Consider the following 20253-nt stretch of genomic DNA (forward strand, 5'->3'; position numbering starts at 1 on the left):
TTTGTGGGTTTCATGATTTTTCAGGTCCCGGTTGAGGTGACAGCTTCACCTTTTCCCCAACAGACACCAACACCATCTATTTTTCCAGATGGAGTAACGTTGGGGTTGCCTCGTGCGTTGCTCGCCCTGCCCACGCGCAGGGTTTCAGCTCCTCCAGCTGAACGGGAGGCTGAGTCTCTTGCTGTCAGCTTTCTGCTGCCCCCTGCTTTTCCCTACGTGGAAAATGGTGGAATAAATAACCCTTAGTGCAGGTGTAAAGACAAAGCCATGGGAACTGCCGCACCATCTGAACTTTGCTACCTTGGCAGAATGCGGAACCCAGAGAGGCTGTGAGGATGCCTGAGCCTTTGATTTCTAGGAGAGCATTAAATGTTTGTGAAGTTTTGGCATATTTTAGGGGGATCCATTTCTTGGAATACTGTCAGTATGTGGCTGATTATGTTTTGAAGAATAATTCTCTGTACACCCATTCTGCTTTCAGGAAGAGCATCAAGGAAGAACAGCCTTTTACAGAAAGCTCTTGAACAGAGTAAATGAATGTTTTTAAACACCTACCTTAAATCAATTAAAAAAAAATGAAGGTAGATGCCAGCTACTTAAAATATACGAGCTAAAGATAATTTTGTATTTCAGACAGTACAAAAGGTAGACCAGAGTATGAAGGGAATTGAAAGAAAGTACTGTAACTAGCATTTTGCAATAGCTTTATTTTTGTATTTATTTATTTTTAAAAAGGAAAAATTAGGTAGTACTGAAATTTGAAGGAGGAGGTAGATATTTGCTAGCATCATCCTGGGAGTTTTAAGGTGCTATAGATGGGAGTTTTATATTTATATCATGTAAGTAATGTCTTGAGAATCATATGGACGACATGGCAAGAAAGTAAAAACCTGCTGGTTTGAACAGCACTACAAACATGGCCATTTTTTGCTGAAATAAAAAAATAGAACTCATGGCCAGCTTGTGAAATACATTCACACCCTCTAAGGACCTGCCTCAGCAGAGACTTTCTGGGCAGGACTATGCTGTTATCTAACAGTAACAACAGTCCTGCACACGTGATTTGGTCGTTCACGGACAGATCTCATCCTCATGTAATGGGCAGACTGGGCTGTAGTTTGAGAGGATCTTTATCTAATTAAAATGAATTCTTTCCTCAAAGCTTTTGCTTTTGCCATCAAGCAAAGCTGATTTTTTTTCTGTATTGAAGAAGAGGTTTGAGTTTTTCAGAGAACAATCCTGTTGAAATGGCTGTGAAGTTGCTCAGCTTGGCTCAGTTGTCTTGCACTGTTACAGGCATCAGCTGTTTGTCTTTTTGCACGGTGTGCTCGTTGTCTGCACAGCAGCTCTGAGTGCAAGCAGAGAAAATGGCCACGTAGACATTTATGAACTCGGACTTTGGTACACAGACAGAGATCTCATCCACAGCTGGACCTGACTCCATTCCAAGCAAATGAACTGGTGAAGACTGGAGTACAATCCCCTTCCCACGGTTGAGTCCAAGAAGGAGTCTGGTTTCACACCCTACCTCTGTGCACGGTGACAGGGCAGAGACAAGGCTTTGTTTAAGCGCACTCTCCTCCCTATCCCCCATCTATCTGACCACAAGTGACAGCGATTCCCATGGGTGTTGTGCTAGCCCTTGCTCAATCAGGTATTTCAAGAACGCCAGAGCGTGTGGCCAATGTTTGTTCCCAGTGCTGGGGCAGCACGTCTCACCTGGGGGCACTGGCGCGCCCCAGTTATGCGCAGGTCCTCAGGTTCTCCCACATCAGGCTCTGCCATGCTGGGACCACACAGACCTAGGAGACATCTGTCACATTTGTTTAGATGAAGGCAGAAAGACAGACCAGCATTGTTCTGGTGGCACCACGTTTTCCTTCCTGCCTAGGAGAACTGATAAGAGTGTCCCAAATTTCTGCATGAGAATAACCACTTGCTATGACCTGGCACCCATGTCCCAGTGCCTGTTTGTCACTGTTAGAGCCCCAAGTTTGCTAATGCTTTGTTGACAGCCAACCCCTACCTCCTGCTGCTTAACAGATGATCAGGTTTCGGCAGCCACCAAGATGGATCTTACGGTTCTATATAGCAAATATCAAATATATAATTGAGCTCAGCTGTAGACTCATTTGACATAGCTTCCCAGCTGTCCACCAATGGCTTTATGTACAGCTGTTCGGGGCTTTTGCGTCACAATCTGCTCCCCAGGGAATTACAGATATTGCCTTCAGTCCACCAAGCCATAGCAGCCCTCTCAGTGTCACTAACGAAGCAAACATTGCACATACAGATGATGACTGCATCTTCATGCCTCTTTGCCCTGATGTGGGTTGGCACTGCCTTCCCTGGGACCACACCAGTGTCAGGCTGCACTATGGCCATACCATGTTCCTCAATTTTAGTAGAGTCATTCTTCCTTCCCTGGACAACACTTTAGACAGACTTTTGATCTCAGTGTTGTAGGCATCCTGTAGGTCTCCTTCAAGCAAATTATGTGCAGAAAAGGATATTTAGCGTGATTGTCTGGACAATAGTGTCACAGGTGAAAGCAAGATAGCCTTTGATACAGACTCCAAAACCTTTGAAACCAGTGGAACTGGACCCAGCAGGACAGAGCATCTCAAAGTATGCCCCTTTGGCCAGACAGGCCTTTTCAGGAATGCAAGTTCACAGGGAGTGATCGTGTAAACGTACTTATCTGCTGGAAAGGTCAGACAACACTGATAAAGGTCATAACATTGGGGAATAAGTGGCCCCAACTGTTGCTCTGTCCTACGGCTCCAGCAAGTGTTATCCCTCTCATGATGTGACCTTGTACATTTCTGCCTGACCTACGTAACACAATGTTGAACACTATTGCTACTTTCTACAGAATACCTATGTCAAAAGACTAGAATGTGAGGCTTTCATCAAGTGATTGTATGGTAAATACACAACATATTTAGATTGAAGTTTAAATACAATGCATTAAATAGCTTTGCAAGGCCAGCAAAACATTTTTTATGAATATTGTATCTTTTAGCCAAACTTCAGAGTATTGAACAATCCTTGGATAAAATTCTGTAGGTGGTATTGAAGTTTCACAATGAAGTAGTCTGATTCAAGGGAAGCAGAGTGGCTGCTGAGAGGCCTAAAGATGGTTAATTTAGATGCAGAACTTAGTGAGTACAAGGTTGAATTTAAAGATGTAAACAGATTAATTGCCAATGTGACATAAACCTCTATATAATAATTGGATATGATATTTTAAGATGTACTTTTGGATAATAAGTATGTTTTCAGAAAAGCAGCAATACAGAACAGCAGTGAATGTCTTTCCACTCTGGTGCACTACAATGCTATTATCATTTCCTGCAGTTTTTTAATGAAGTTCAACTGCATTATCTACAGTAACTATTTATGTGTGTTTGATTAAATTTATAAATAGACCATCAGAAAATAAAATTACAGGAAATAATGGGGAACACAACAAAAATGAAAAGATGAAGGACTTTTTAGGATGACTAAGGATACATTGTAGTGGGTGAAGTAAAAATAAAGATGAGGAATTGGTAAGACTCTTCCTCAGAGGCACTTGATTAGCATTTCTCTGTCTAAATAGCTGTGAGTAAAAGGAACAAGTGTTGGGTTTGCCATATCACAGTTGATTTTTTTTCTCTGTATTCTGGTTAGTTGTAATATTTGTAATCAAATTTATTCTGGCAATAACAATTTATTAAGTGTGCTTTTTCAGATGGGAACTTCTAACTCATGTTAGCGTTGTAGTTATGTGGCCAACTGGCAACATGAGCACTGACATGACTACTGTACTATGGCAATCACAAAGGTGAGCTAGGAACTAATAAGAAATCGCTTCATCTTCAGTTCTTGCAAGAAAATATTAACTGTCTGTGTGGGTTTTAAATAGGACACCCGAACAGGAAGCCCTGAAACTTCTCCAAGATGTGAATAAGATGTAGTTCTGTGAGGAACGGAGAGGAATTAAGTTAAATTAAATTAAATTAAATTAAATTAAATTAAATTAAATTAAATTAAAGAAAAGTTAGCAACTAAGACTGTCAGAAGCAGATTGGATCAGATGATTTTGTTTTACTCCAGAAAAAAGAAGACTATGAAGATTGTTTGATGTTTTACTTTTTTTTTCCTTGTATAATTTTTTCTCGTGTCAAATGGCTGAATCAGGAAAGCCTAATCCAAAACTGAAAAGGAAACCTCAGAAAATATATTTTCTTTCAAGAAGGAAAAAGGAATTGAGATTTTGGACTGATGATTTTCAGAATGACTGTGTCTACTATTGATTTCATTTTTTTTTTTTTTCAAAATTGATGAAAATCTAGAGGCCCTGCCTTATTTTTTGCTTAATTCTTCGAGTGATAGACTTTCATCTGGAAACACAAAGTTGCCAAAATATAACCGTAGGAGTTTCCTTGACTCAGTTGCCTTTGGTCTAGACTCCCTGCTACCGGGAGAAAGGAAGTTCCCCTTCACGCTGATGCACAGCAAAAACATCCTGAAAAAGCTCCAGTGTATTTGCTAAATTCTGCCCTTAATTACCCTTCTGTACTTGAACTGTTTTCCACTAGGCTTGGAAAACCTGTGTTTCGAATGCTGAAATGTTCATGTATGTTTGTAGTTCAATTAAATGGAATATATACCCAAAGATTTTTCAAAAAATAAAGCGTTTTCAGTCACTTCAGGCTACACCACCGTTAGCAGGCAATGCAGTGCAATAAGAACAGATAAGCAGGCTGGAGCAGTCAGAGCTGAGGCCCCAAAGACATTGTGGGGGATTTGCAGAGTAGATTTGGTTTTGCCCCCCTGTGCTGCATTACTACAGTTTGTGTGTGGTAGAAGGCGTCCAAAGGGAAGCTGAAGAGACTGCTGTCACCAACAGGAAAGGCAGTAGCTGGAAAGAGGGGGACAGTGAAAGAGAAGAGAGTGAGACAAGCCCTTCAAAAGAGTTCATTAGCACAGGGATGGCAGCAGAGCAGAAAGATGGGAAAAGATACTGATGAGGGCTTGCCTCAGTAGAATAAACCAGAGCCATTCTCAAAGAGTTGAGGTCTGGTAGCTGACAGCCAGTGTGAAGTTGCACATACCTTTACACAGCACAAGGACGACTCGGGGTTATCACAAGATGGCTCAGCGTGGTTGAAGCGCACTGCATGGCTGCATGCGTGTTCCACACATGCCATAAAATTCATGGCAGTGCTTTCACCTGCTGGTTTGAAGCCTCTTATTCCTATGATGTTCTGGCGTTCATTAGATGGGCACGTGGAGCAGGTCTTCATCCAAAAGAAATTCAGATTCTCTATGTCGACAGCACACTGCGATGCAAACCAACACACGGTAAGTCAGGACAGCTGGGACACCAATACACGGTAAGTCAGGACACCTCACTACTGCTCTGAACTAAACCACACATGTAGACCTGCTTGAACAATTTGACTGAGGTCTGGTCACATCTTGTCATGGAATTTCTTCAGGAGCTTGTTCTGGAGCCTTATTTCGGAGACAAATCACAAATACAGCATTTATCATTTGATTTGGATGATATCCTATGTTGCTATCGGTTCTTCCTCACCTGCTCAAGCAACGTAGAAGATATTTGTTTTAAGTAGCTGTAACGCTTTCGGAAGACATTTGGTCAGCAATGCTAGAGTCTGGGTTTTTCCCCGTCTGAGGAAGGTTTGCACAATACGCACATGTTACTGCTAAGTCTCTGAAGATGGAAGGATCACTTCTTGTGAAAAGGAGTAATTCACAGTTCTAGTGCATCGAATTTTGACTTGCCAATACCGCACAAGAACAAGTATAATTTATCACAAGATTCTTCCTATATATTTTTCTGTTTGGGAAATAAATGTACACATTATTTGTGTTTCACATAAACTAATGAAAAGCTACCAGATTAAAATTACTTTCTGTCCCATACAACTAACTGCTGGTGATGACCTGGGTGTGACAGCTTCTAGATACCAACCTCTTTGCCATCTGGTCTCTCAGAAGAGCAAAAACCCTGCATTTGCTTTGAAAGCAGCTCTGCCATATGGCAGCATAGTACCTATTTAAATTATCAAGGCTGAAGTATATCCTTTAGTTTTCATGAGTGTTCTTGAAACTGCTTTGCAGAAATCTGGCATTGGAATAATATCCGCATTGCCCATCTAAATGTGAGCCATGGGGTTTTTTCCATATTCTGATCCTCCTCTTCTCTAACAGATATTTTCTTCATATTCATTCACCAAACATAGATAAGATTACATGTTCTCATGAATATATTTGACCTTTTAGTTGCTGAACACTATGCACGTTCAGTGTTTAGTGCAGCATGATTCCTTTGTAAACAGTGTTTCGGTTTGGCCTGCAGTCAAAGCACCTGGCTTACTTCTAATTCCTTGGCTTGACAAGGAGATGTAATTGTATTAGTTTCTCAGTTTTTGTGAAAACACTTTAATTTAGGCCCAAATAATGCTCAAATTTCAAGCAGCTAAGTCCCCAGCTGAGGGAGACTGTATCATCCTGAGGATTAATTTTAGACCGAATGTCAGCTACTAATCAACACTAAGGATCAAATTACTTCTAATTTTTCCAGACTGCTAAATTAATATGGTGCTAGCCTCGATGAATTGCAACAAAAATATCTTCTTATATGGTACTGTAAATTGTCTGTAATGCCTCTGTAACAAAAGGTCACTTCTGCAAAGGCATAATCAAAGCCAAAAGTATGCGAGTGTGAAGAGACAAAGTGCAGCGAATGTCACTGATGACTAGTGGCTTTAAAGAAGGCATTTTCAAACTTCTTGTGAGCCACGGCGTTTACCTTTGATATCTCTTGCTGGACTTCTAACCTGCTCGTGCAGAACCTGGGACGAGGTGGCTCTCAGAAGTGCAGAACAAAGTCTGCTCCCGCTGTGATGAGAGTCAAGCGTGGCACCCATATGCTGTCAGAGTTAGCCTGCCTGCAAGGAAATGCTAGCAAATGGGCTAGTATGAGGATAATTAAACGGATGAATCTGGTTTAGACAAAAGCAGAAACTTTCACAACCCTAACCTATTCCAGACTGCAAGGAAGCTTTCCATGGCTTTTGCTTTCTTTGAATTCTCAGGGGAGCACTGTAAAATCAGAACCAACGAATGACAGAGGAATACAGGACAAACTTTCACACCGGATTAACGCTAGCTGCCAGGTTCAAAGACCTCAGGACCACAACTACATGGAGCCGATGGATGACAGATATGTCTATATGTCTACGTGCACAGGACTTACATAGGAGTTGTATCACTGGTAAAGGACTTACATAGGAATTGTATCACTGGTAAATGATAAATAAAAAACCTTACTGGCTGCAGTCACACAAGCGGCCTGTAATATATCATAGAATCATAAAATGATAAAATGGTTCGGGTTGGAAGGGACCTTAAAGATCATCTAGTTCCACCCCCCCTGCCCTGGGCAGGGACACCTCCCACTAGACCAGGCTGCTCAAAGCCCCATCCAGCCTGGCCTTGAACACCTCCAGGGACGGGGCCTATACCACTTGTAGTGAACTTTCTTTTTAATCCTCACATTTAAAACACTGGAAACACAAGGGAATTCCTTATGTCCAAAGTCACATTTCAATGGCATGCTTGGTTGCTCTGACAGGGAACCGACAGGGAGAAGCAGGCCAAAATTTGTCTGCTGCTTTCCTGCTGAGACAGAAGGTGCCATGCCAGGGAGAGACAGAGAGAAGGTGCACGACGAGGTACATGCACGACACCTGGAAGAAATGTCTCTTAGAGGAGCCTGGACCTACCAAAGACAGCTGCCACGAGCCCAGGTGTGACAAGACCTCCAGCACAGCAGCTGTTTTCAGCCTGGCTTGAATTTCTGAGATAAAATAATTTCTCAGCATGGGTCAGTCCAGGCCGCGCATCACCGGCTATGCCTGGAATGCCGCCCATTCCTCTTTACTTACTTAAATAGTGGTTTAGACACAAAATCTGCCAAGCTCTTTAACCTTGTGCCCTGTCAACTGCAGTAGTCGGTAGAAAGAGTTTATTTTCTGACACGCTTGTTTTCTGGAGCCATCACTATTTTTTCTTGCCTACCGACTAAGTTAATCATCCTAAACAGCAGTACATATAATTCCAGAACTAAAGGTAAACTAGTATTAAAACAGAAGACTTCAGTAAAGAGGGTTTTGACTAAGGGCTGGATCTTTATTTTATTTTGCAACGACACAAGTCATTATCTGCACAGGTGACTGCAGTTGTGCCAATGTATCTGTTTTTCCCTCCCCTCTTTTTTTCCCCCATCTCATTGAGAGATGTGAAGTCCCGTAAGAAAGCTGTGGTTTCCTTTCAGGAGAGAAGGCAACAAAGCTCCAGGGGCTTGGTACGCTTGAATTACCTGGCCTAATACGCTGTCTGAATCTACCTGATTTTTAATTGCCTGGCCAGCTAAAAACACCTCTCTTTGATCATACAGATATGTTTTGTCAGCTTTGATTTCTCTTTTCTCCCCTTCTCACCTATCAATCTGTCACCAGCTGCTAACTGTCATCTGTGAAATGCCAACGAAACAAATCACAGTTGTGGTTTATTGGCACAATCTGGTAGCATCCACTCTGGAAAAAAAGAGCAAGCATATGCACCGGCCCAGAACTGAGATGTTACCTGACACGACTCTTCAAGTGACGTAAATGTCAGGGCATAACCAAGTAACCGAGCATACTTGGTTATAGGAATGCTCTGCTGGGGACACTTGTGTGGTTAACAACCCAGGAACAACCACTGTGGATCTGACCAGTATCCTTCTCCAAATGTGGCCAACAACAGATGCAGAGGAAAACTAGGCAAACAGAGGAGACATTTCCCCAGAAATGCTTCCCTAGTTTGCCACGATTTGCAGATTGGTGAATTCCCAAGACCAGAGAAGATGTTTCTTGTATTTAATAACCCTTGACAAATTTTTCTTTTATGTATTTGTTCAGTTGCTTTCATAGCCATGTAACTTAGCACCCTCAGTGTCCTGAGTCTCCAAAATTAGGAGACCATTCATTCACCATTTCCATTACTAAGGAATCTGCAAAGGGCTGGTTCTCTTTAGAGGGCTGCAAAGGGCTGGTTCTCTTACCCCTTCTTCACAGAGGGAATTCAATCAAAAAACCTCAAGCCTCCAGATGATGTAAGATTATTCTGAGTGTAATGAAATTCACAAAATACTTTATGTGTGAGCTTTTTCTCTGAACATATGTAACAAGGGAACCGGGGCTGGTGTCAAAGTTACTTCTTACTGAAGGATCAACCATTGTTCACTCTTCACATCAGTTTTCTCTACTTATACTTAATTCTATACTTTCTAACCTTTCTAGATCTCACATTACAGAATCATATAATCATGAAATAGTTTGGGTTGGAAGGGACCTTTAAAGGTCATCTATGAAATAAATATAATGAAAATGACTTTTTGCTCTGAGTCATATTTATTTGCATGCTTCTCATTTTGCACACACAGTCATGCCTGCCTCCACTACTAAAAAGCAATTGGAGTTCCACATTATAAAGTAACACATCAGTGGCTGTCATCATACGTTTTATAAGAGGCAAATCTACCCCTCCACTCTCAGGCTGTTGATACGTGCTGCTAAAGGGCCTGACATGTCCCTGTAACCCTAACGAGGCCTCTTCCTATATCCTTAATACATGTTTATCCAGTTGGTGTGGGCATGAAGTCCCTGAATTTGCTGCTGTACTGTTATAGATGAGGATATATATAGTTACATAGGATATACATGTATCTTTAAGATATGTATAGATACGTGAGGAGATACATATAGGTATTATAGTATAGATCAAGGCAACATCTGGTTGCCTTAAGAACCATGGAAAAATCTATTTTGGGCACGCTATGGGGAAGATTGCATCTGTGCATTCCCACCACCTACCGCCTCCAGCACTGAGCATGCACTTGTTCGAGAAGCTTAGAAGGCTGAAGCTAATTTAGAGCTCCCTGTAACTGCTTCTGGCACAGCGCATCTGGTCTGGATTTCATTTTGGTAGTCTGTACATCTTTTAATGAAACCTTTATATAAAAACCAAAGTGTAAGAATTTATTGTTTCACCTGTATCTGAACACAGAATTATAATTTGCCTTCATAGTGCCACACAACTAGTAATTCTTTCTTGGATAACAGCGTAATGTACAGAATGTTTTATGAATACACAGAAACAGTTTTTCAACTGCTGTCGCTCATATCTGAGGCTATAGTAACTGTTTATACCAGCTGCAGAGCTGTCTGCGGTTTCATTTCCCTAATACCTTTTCAGTAAGAACTTCCAATACAATCCACGCGGAACCAGTAATAATAAAATCTTATTTACTTGTGGTATCAACTACACGATAATTTTTCTAAATGATTTTTCTTAATCGTCTAGCTTTTTACCATGACTGCTGTTAATCTGCTTCCAGATCTTCATTTATCTTCAGCACTAGTCCACTCTGTCATAAAAATGCAATGCTGAGATTGCACCTAACATATCCCGCAGAAAAGGTTTAAATATATGCCAAAAAAAAAAATTGAATATTTTTTTAATCAAAATGTCTTTAGTTAAGTGTTTATGGTTTAGTAATAATCAGGCTCACAACTGTTTCAAACAAGACTGCAATCACTTCATGGCAGTGTGTTACAGGAATGGATTAGGAGACACATCATGGCTTGAAGAAGTCATTTAAATGGCTCACGCAATCAAAAGAGGCAGAGGAAAACAGCACAGCAAGCTGAAATAATTTCTTAATGATAAATTAGGGGCAGAGGCAAGACAATAGTCAAGGTCTCTGGGGCCTCACTTTTGCCCTTGTTTCTTGATCACTTTGCTCCATCCTGCACATGCAAATTTTGTCCCTAGCCATGCAGTATTTGTTTCCAGTGCACAAACAACATTTGGTTCACTTCCAGCAACAAACTTTTTTATACTTAATCAACCAGTTTATTAGAGCATGAAGGAAAATTGGTCATGACTTCAGTTCCTGTACTGCTGGAATTAACAGGCTGGCTGTTGCCAGCACTAAACTTGGAAGTGCTAATGGTAATTAAAATCTATTTTCAAATACATCTCACAGCTTTAAGGTGGAGAAGTACTTGTTACTCATGTGAATTTCCAGACTGTATAAAAAAAAAGAAGTGCTACTTTCTTCAGGAAGATGTCAGCTGTGGGAAAGAAATAATTATTAATGCTGTGTGATATAGCTTTTGTTCTCCTTTAGTGAGTTTCTGGCTATGTATGTCCCCCAAACTCTTGAGTATGAGAAGCTTGAAACTAGAATTTACAAGTATTGCTAATTTTTGTTAAATTTTAGTTGTTAAATTGTTGTTATAACAGAAAGATATGGCAAAATATTCCTACTATTGAAGCTGACATAAACTATCAGTAGCTTTAGTATCATTTGACAAAAATCCATGTAAGCCCATTCAGTCAATTTTCCCTCAGGTGCATTTAGGTAAAATACTTTATATGAACTCTATATACTCTACATACTCTAACATCTAGCTCAAACAGGACTGTGTTCTAAAAGGTAATCTTAATTATTCAACATATTCACACTATACAGTTTGGAAAAAAAAGGAAGGATAATCATACTTTGTTCTCCACTTCATTTTCTAAGCCTGCTTCCTGTCTAATTCAATCTCTTGGATCAGTGGGAGGGACATGGGATAGATTAAAAAAATGTTGACTGTCAGATCACCAGGGGATTCGAATTAATGTTCTTTTGCACAGAATGGAAGCATATGGGCCACAGAGTGCAGCTCTCCTTGGAAAATTACTGTCAAAACAGTACCATCTCTATTAACACAGCTGCTGACTTGTGAAGCAGAAATCAGTTTTTACTTAAGTTAACCTTCAAAAAGCGGTTTCAGAGTGACTGCTCACTAATACTCTCTCTTGCTACACCAATAATATTGCCTATCAACAGCTTATTACAGGTCACACCCGTACAACTCCACAAGTACTACTGTAGGATGTAACATCCTATAGACCTCTTATAATAATGTGAAAGAAGCAAAGTTATGTGCATCCAGCCTGGTAATTGCTATCGAGATCCCATTTTCCTCCAGTAAAAAGGGAACGCCTACTTGATAGAATACCCTTCATATAAATAATGTAGGTTTCACAGTATGGGCTTACTGCTCAATTTGCCGCGTTTCAGCTGATTTCCAAGGCTGAAGTTCTCTCTTCGTATATAATCAGATACAGACGTTTCCTTTAGATATTTCTTCCACAGATATTCTAGCTTGCTTTCCCACCAATTTCCACAGGAAATAGTGAGCATCTCTTTATGTGTCATTTCTTTATGTGCAAGCTATGAAATGTTTTATCTGAAGAGAAGGTTAAAGGCTGAAAGTTAAGCTCTAAGACAAGAAGAGGCTGAGCTAAAGCTTTATCTATGCATTAAGTAAGATTGCCACCAATAAGCAACTTCTTGTTTCTGCAGAAGCCCATGCCTGCTCAGCATGTGCCAGGAAGGAGACTTAGGAGGAATTCTGCTGAAACAAGATACTATTGACTTACACGGTTAAAAAAATGAAAAATTTTGGTCGTCTTTGTATATACTGGACAGTGTCGAATGAAAGAGAGACTTAAAACTTAGTAAAAAATGCATGGATTGCATGGGTTTATTAAGGTCCTTAGAGAAAAGTAATGTAATTTAAAAAAAAATGATAAAAATGGTACTGCATCATCAAGAGAAATTGTTAACTTTCTGATACTTTTACTCATAAAAAATGTAGGTCTCTGACCTCATTCATCCTGCATAAAGACCGAAACAAGGCTCCTGCTCAAATAATATGACCAGGGCAGGTTGTTGTGATGAAGAACATCAGGGTACTGGTGGAATGTGCCCCTTCAAGTATAGTCAGAATTAATTAGTTCTTGAATGTGTCTGTTACAAATCAAGATCCCTGCTGCATAGGCTTTTACTTTCCATATGCATCAAACTTTATGTGATTCAAGTTTTAGAGTCACTATAGATTTTGAGTGCTGAATAGAAGAAACATTTAAGCAACCCATTTTACAGAGGGCAGCTCCGAAAAATCATGTTATTCAAAGGTGTCTTGACTGGTAGGTTTCTTTTTGCTTCTGTATGTGCAGGTAAATATTTAGGTTTGTGCATATGGTGCACATAAATATGCCCTTAAGCAAGAAAGTTGCATGAGTGGTTGGGTTTCAGTTTGAGTAAAGGGTTTATCCTAAATTCAGGATAATCCTATTCCATACTGCTGCTATTATTAGGATATGCATTCTGCAGCTGTCTTTGGGAAATAAATGAAGAATATTCTTTTTGAGTTCCACGTATTCACTATGTATTTCTGCAGCCTTCGTTCTTCTCAGCTAAAAAAAAGGAACAATTTCCTCATAATTTACTGTCTTTTAACATTTGCTTTCTCTAAAAAATCTTCGGAAAAACGCCGGAGTTTCCCCTTGCTGTTAAATATAAAAGCTTCAAGGTTTCTTTGAAAAAGAAAACGGATGAGCTCAGTTTAGAGCACATAATTGCTGCCTTTACTATTACAGGAGTCAACACAATGCTGGTAACACAGAGAGGGCAGTTACTTAATAAGGACCGAGTACATGGTTATTGTGTCAGAGATGGTAATTTAGCATGCTCATACTAAAACTTAATGAAACATTTATTATTATATTTTTGTTTACCTTGTTATTTGAGTAATTCCATTTATAAATTTTACAGCAAATTCTCAGTTAAATGCTGAAGCTTTGACTAAAGTCACCTGTGAATCCAGTACAATGTGAAAAATTTGTGCAAATCAGACACATTTAATTGGGCACTTCAATCTTTTTTTTTAATAAATAGAGAGCGCTACAATTTTGCAACCAGTGGCAGGGAATGAAAGCTAGCATTCAGACACTTCAGTTCCTAATTACCAGAAGATAAATGGACATAAAACTATTAAGTAAAAGAATTTGAATACCATCAAAAGCAATAAATGTTCCATAGGAAATGAATTTGTTAAATTTTAGGGGCATTATAATTAATCACCAGGACTTGTTCATGAATTATAACTTGTTCTGCACTTGGTTACGATTATTTTGATTTAATGCTTTTTATCAGTGAATAAAGTTATTCAATTCCACTTAACTATCTAAAGCAATTTGCGAGATCTAAACTCTCAAATATCTCTCCTGTTCGTCTCTTTCAGTTCATTTCTCCCATCCAGCTTTTTATGAGTCACTGAATTATTTCTAAATTCCAAACACACTTGAGTGACTAGCTTACTTACAAAGCAACTGTAAAAAGAGGGACTCATACTGGATTATTAAACTGATGACTGTAAATCTAAGTTTGTATAAAAGCCCTTTTTATAACTTATTTATGCACGACTTCCCCAAATCGTCGCTGAAGGGCTGGTGTTGACCTGCAAAGGGAAGGTACTCTTCAGTCCCTGTTGCTGCAGAACTTGCCTTCTGAAGGCCTCAAAATTATTTAGCTATTAATGGATCAAGAATGTATTTGTCATAAGAAAATTGCTTCTTAACTAAAAAACAACATTACAATTCTGTCATGAACACAGTAACTCAAAATGAAATTTTTTTAAGGTTTTTGAAGCTGGAAATGCCTTTTGGCTTTCATTTGCGTTCTTTGCCAACAGGAAGGAAAAAATAGGGGAGTGGAAAAGTCTGGAAAACAGCATAATTTGGTCTGTTGTTACAGAGATAGGAAACATTTCTTTGGGGGAAGAAAACATGCTGTTCTCAACAGAAAAGTGTATACCTGGTAATAGAAGACCAGTTGCAAGGGAAAATGAGCTATTGCTCGCACATTGGGATGGAGTGAATAGAGGTATTGGCACAGAAGAGCCTTTTTGGTCTTCTAGTGAAACGCTAACTGGGCATGTCAAACTCTACCACGGAAAATAAAACCACACGGGACACTTTTTGTTCACATACTCACAGCACATACAAAATGTTTTGGTGATTAGTATGAAACTAAACTGTGTGTGAATGTGGCTTGTGCCACCAGGCTTTTGACTGATAAACCTCTTGTGGAAGATGCAGACAAGCCGGTGCTAGAAGCCTTCCTTCATCCCAGGCAAAATCAGGGGAAGGAAATCAGTGCCGCATCTGCAAGACCTGCCCAAAAAACAGTCTGTCGAAAGAATACCCATTGCCTCATCCAATTTCTGGATTTACAAAGAGAAGGCTATCAGGATCTTCACAATGTAAAGGTGTTTCTCCCCACTGTTCTGAGCCGGGAAATCATCCTTCCTCCTAACACAACATCAGAAAGGCTGAATTGGGCCAAAGTGGCGTAAGGACACGGTCACACCTCCTGATAACACCCCCTTTGGCTGCTGGGGCTCTGGGGCTCCCTCTCCTTCCGGGTAACCACCTCGATGGGGCCAAGCAGTGATGGGAAAAATTCACAGATCAAAAGGCTGCAATTCAGCCTCACGAGGTAAAACTACAACCAGGAAAGAAAACCGTGTACGTAAGAAAGCCAGGAAGCCGCAGCAGTCCTAGGGCAGAGGGCTGCCTCAGGAGAACGCAGGGGTTCAGGGAGGCAATGCGGCAAGCATGAACCTGGGAGGCAAACCCGCTTGGCCAGTCTTTCCCACTAACGACACTGGGAATCTCACCGAGTGCTTCAGGTTATTTTGCCTTGAAGCTCTGCTCCATGTTACACACTAAGGGTTTCGCTTTCCTGTAGGATGTAACTAAAAGCTGAGGCAAATATGAAAATTCTTAAATTTGGCATATGCCTATTTAAACTTAGGATTTTATTAAAAAATACATTGCCAGTTTCCACCTGTCAAGAGCTGTGTACACCAGACCCGTAGGATGGTCTTGAGGAGAGTGTTGACTCTGAAATGTCTCTGAACTGCTCTCACTACCACCCGACACTCAATTCCCCATCTTCTTGTGCCTCATCTGGGAACAAATACCTTGTTTTGACAGGTCGTACAGCTTCCTATTTTAAAACTTTCTTTCTCTTCTGGCAACTGCTTCACTTCCTCAACTCCTTTATTTTTAGTAGTAGAGATACTGAACTACTGAGAAACTACATTTACAATTAGTTTTTGGTATAAACTCTAGTGCTTTTGGGACATAGGTGCCATTCTAGCTGCACTTTTGACTCTTTCCTACTGTTAACATCCACAATTACTGTTAATTAACAGCAGTTTAAAGCATGGGCCTCTTTTTTAGATTGTAGCACTGAGGGACACAAATATTTTTGCTTTATACATCTCTGTGATCCAAGACAGTAATTTGGAAAAAATCTTCCTCCATAGAATCATGTAGGTTGGAAAGGACCTTTAAAATCATCAAGTCCAACTGTTAACCTAACACTGTCAATTCCACCACTAAACCACAACCCTAAGTGCAAGAGGAATAAATTTGTTCAAAAATTCAAACAGCACTGAAAAGGCAAAAATCAGTATCTGAATGAACAGTCATATCTCAATTCTAAAATAAATTAAAAGTTTCAAGTAGTTAATGACTTGTATGAAATAACCACTTTTTTCCTACTTCACTGAAGAAAGACTGGATACAGGCCACAAACACTGTATCGCTAAAATGTTCCTGTGAAAAGAAAAAATAATTCCCAGTGTACGTATTAAGCGATTGCCTTATATTTATTCATTAGCTTAACCCTTGCAAAGTACCCCACCCACTTACTGGAATGTACAAAACTGTCAAACTCCAACATCCCTTTATAATCTCCTGTGTTTTCCTAGACAGAGACCACAGCCCTCAACGAGTAAAGTAACTATGAGAAAAAGGGTGCCAGGGAGTAAGAAGATTGAGGCTGCCCCACAAGGGGGTACGAGCGGGAGCTGAGGGTGACCCCGGCACAGGCTGTACCCTCACTGACCAGGACGCAGACACACTCTGTCTGGAGATGGCAGGCAGATGTGTGCTGGTAAGAGAGTCCACCCACAGCCCCAGACATGGTATGTGCTGAACTGATTCAGGGTCCTTCCAGGCAGTCCAGTCAGGAGCAGCAGGAGACAGGGATGGCAGTTTCAAGGTCCATGTGAGTGACAGGTACACCTGTAGACACTGCTCAGGGCACGACTGGGGCGATTACAGCCAATCAGTACCCTCACAGCTCCGACAGAGTGTCATTTACATACAACATACTTTAGTACAATATACCCGTATTTGTATTAAACAAAGTGTTGATGGTATCAAAAGCCTTATGAAAGACGGTAGCACTGTTTCTGGATTTTGGCCCATTTATTACTGCTCTTTTTTTGCAACTTGTACTTCTTTTTGATAATGCGAAATAATCTGAACAATTATGAGGCTATTAATAAAAAGGAAAAACAAGCCTGCCAACCATATAAGTAAAAAAGTGTTATGTCCTTTGAACTCCAGAAAGTACGCAGGAGCGAGCCACAGGCCTTGTCCAACAAACCACAGAAAGAGAAGCAGCACGCCACGACGCCAGGACATCTTAACACTGGGCATTATGAGGGGCAAAAGGCAGAGATACCAGACAAAGTACTGGGATGTGCATACTTTGTTAAAACTCACGAAAATAGCAGTGTGTAGGAAACAACAGAAAGCAAGGTCTCTGTAAAATGCTATGGACACAGCCAGGAGCAAAAGCAGCTGGGGCAGAAAAGCTGCAAGCCCAAGGGCAAAACTCCATTTGCTCTCTGCAGTTAAGTACAACATGTAGAAATAGGGAGAGAAGTTATGACGGATATCCCTCCTGGTCAGGTGGTAGAGGTAGGCATGCTCCAAAAACTCCCAGCCGTAGAGGTGGTAAAATGCAACAGTCAATGCAGCCAGCAGAGATCCAGCAATTGTTCCAAAGAACAGCACATCACAGTTCGGGACCTTCACAAAAAGCTGCCAGAGGTACCCTGCAAATGTAAGCTTTGTTTTTTTGTCACACCCTGTACCCACTGCCCCTTCCCTGCCACACTGTTTGCTCTGCAGGTGGAGGGCTATGGGCAACGCGTAGGTCAGCGGGTATATTTTCATGTGCACAGCCAGCCCATAGCAGGCTGCGGCCTTCCCTATGCTCCCTGCCTCCACGAAGTACAGGGTGGCGAGCACCAGCAGTGCGACCAGGGCCTCGGCATTGCCCCGGCTGGAGACGGCCATGGGCAGAGGGTTGAGGAGCCAGGCGGCGGCGCAGCACCCCCAGGCCTGGCCGGCGGCGGACCCTCGGCGCCGCAGGGCCCGGTAGGCGACGACAGCAGCCGCCATGTCCCCCACTACGAAGAGCAGCTTCCCGAAGACCTCGGCCAGGTAGACGTTGGGCGTCAGGAGCCAGGCCAGGAGCGGGGTGTAGCGGTAGGTGGCCCGCCGGTAGGGCGACCGTCCCTCGGTCACCAGCCGCGCCGCGTCGGTGAAGACCCGGTAGTCGATGTCGGTGTAGCGCACCCGCATGGCCCTGTCCTGCTGCAGGCCGTACAGCACCAGGCCCAGCCTCGCCAGCAGCCCAGCGCCCAGCACCGCGCCCGCGCCCACCCCTGGCCGCCCCGCCGCCATGCCCCCGCAGGGCCCGACCCGACCGCCGCCGGTGGGCGCAGGTGCCCCACGGTGGCGGGAGCCGAGACAATCGCGCTCGGCCCTGGCTTCCGCCGGGGGGGGGAAAGGCGGCACCGCGCATGCGCGCAGCCGTTGCCGCAGGCCGTTGGGCGGCGGCGCGTGCGTATTGCGGCGGTTGAAGCCGTTGCCCGGCCCGGGCGAGAGAGCGTTGCCGCGGCGGTTCCCGCAGGCGGCAGTGCTGGAGGAGCGGGCGGGGCGCTCTCGCCGGCGGGCCGTCCCCTCAGAGCCTGCCACCGGTCGGGGCTGCGGGCCCGGGTGTCCGCCCCCCCATGAGGCCGCGGGATGTGGGCAGGGGGAGCGCCAGCGAGCTGCCCCGCCGGGGTAGCGCATCTGCGGAAAGGCGCGCAGAGCTGTGTGCCCTTGCCGCGTTGGAGTCGGCGCGTTGTTATTATTGTGGTGGTTTATATTTATTGCGATAGACTGCGGTGGCCTGCCGCAGTAAGCGCGGTCCCGCAGCGCTGGCTGAGAGCCTTGCTAGAGGATGGGCACCCTTGTCAAGGCGCGTAGGGAGAGCTGGGGGGCCTCACCACCCACAGTGCTGCTGCTGCGCCTTCGCCCTCTCAAGGGTAGGGAGCAGCCTGCAGCGCAAATCTGTAAGGCTGCATGGGCAGAGAGGCAACATATGCAATAGCAGTTAAGTAAGAAGAAGAAGGAAAAATAACATCTGTTATTTACCTTCTGCAAATGGCTGTGTTTTGCCTAGACCTGTGAGCTCTCTCTAAAGCACTTAGGTAAGCTTCCTTCCACAGTAAATTTCTCATTTACTTAGATCAGAAACAGTGGCATGAAAATCAGACCTTAGAAAAAGTTCTTTGTAACAAAGACATTAATTCCCTGTATTTTGAGGGGTTTTGTATGTTTTTCAAAAAGTTGCCCTGTCTAGATATTTGCTATAGATCGTATCTCACATTTGAATTGTGTCTGACTGAAAGATGGGTATTTATTACTTACCAGTATTACAGGTTTCTTATTAGAACTGAGTAGAGGTTTTTGTTTTTTTTTTTTTTTTTGAGATGCTTTATTCATCAAAAAAATGTGCATTTGCTTGTTTAGTAATTAATTGCATCTGCATTCTTTTTGCTGAATGGCTTCATTCAGGAACATTTTGGGAGTTGCAGCATTGCTGTCTCACATTGCTTACACAGAAGAATCTGCTTTTTCTCTGTTCTGGGGACAGTCATCAGAGAACTGGGAGCAGATTTTTAGCATTTGGCACAGAAGTCTTGGAGGGTGTCCTAACTGGTAGGCTATTCAGGGGACAAAAGATATTTCTCTTTGAGTGCACACAGTTATTCATTTTTATCTGTTAAGACTGTTTTACTTTGCATAATAATACAGCGGCATATAGGCTGAGGTGTCCATTGGGAGAAACATAGTAACTAACTAATGTGGAGAATCAGTTTTTCCTCTGTCTGTATAGGTCACCACATGTTTACATACTATATACGAAACTTGACATCTTCAATAGGAAAGCTCAAAGAGACTTCTCCATTAACTCATCATATGACATCGTTAAGTCCTAAAACTGATAGTTACCAGAGTATTTTTGGGATACGGCATGAGTGTGGTTTTGCTCCTTTGTAAATAACTGCTGCCTCACTACTGCTGTTCTACTTTAGAACAGGAAAGATTTGTAACATCACGTTATCTCCTTCCTTTTGTGCATCTTGAACTATACTG

General features: G+C 42.2%; 2 protein-coding genes across 2 annotated transcripts in view; one reads left to right on the forward strand and one right to left on the reverse strand.

The window, feature by feature from the left end:
• Positions 1 to 16619: 16619 nt before the first annotated feature.
• On the reverse strand, positions 16620 to 18609 carry PIGM (phosphatidylinositol glycan anchor biosynthesis class M). The gene has a single exon (XM_063331014.1). It carries the CDS (start codon positions 18511 to 18513, stop codon positions 17248 to 17250), a length of 1266 nt encoding a protein of 421 aa, XP_063187084.1. The 5' UTR covers positions 18514 to 18609; the 3' UTR covers positions 16620 to 17247.
• Positions 18610 to 19145: 536 nt separating this feature from the next.
• Positions 19146 to 20253, forward strand: part of RGS7 (regulator of G protein signaling 7) — a 294620-nt gene continuing 293512 nt past the window's right edge. Inside the window, exon 1 of the mRNA XM_063328943.1 lies at positions 19146 to 19304. The gene's annotated coding sequence lies outside the window, so the exon portion shown is untranslated. The remainder of the gene's footprint in view (positions 19305 to 20253) is intronic.

The sequence above is a fragment of the Chroicocephalus ridibundus genome, chromosome 3 (genome assembly GCF_963924245.1).
Source record: "Chroicocephalus ridibundus chromosome 3, bChrRid1.1, whole genome shotgun sequence".
Taxonomy (NCBI): Eukaryota; Metazoa; Chordata; class Aves; order Charadriiformes; family Laridae; genus Chroicocephalus; species Chroicocephalus ridibundus.

Bases quoted from the DNA above. Each gene is read 5' to 3' on its own strand.
- PIGM (XM_063331014.1), bottom strand. From the start codon at position 18,513: ATGGCGGCGGGGCGGCCAGGGGTGGGCGCGGGCGCGGTGCTGGGCGCT.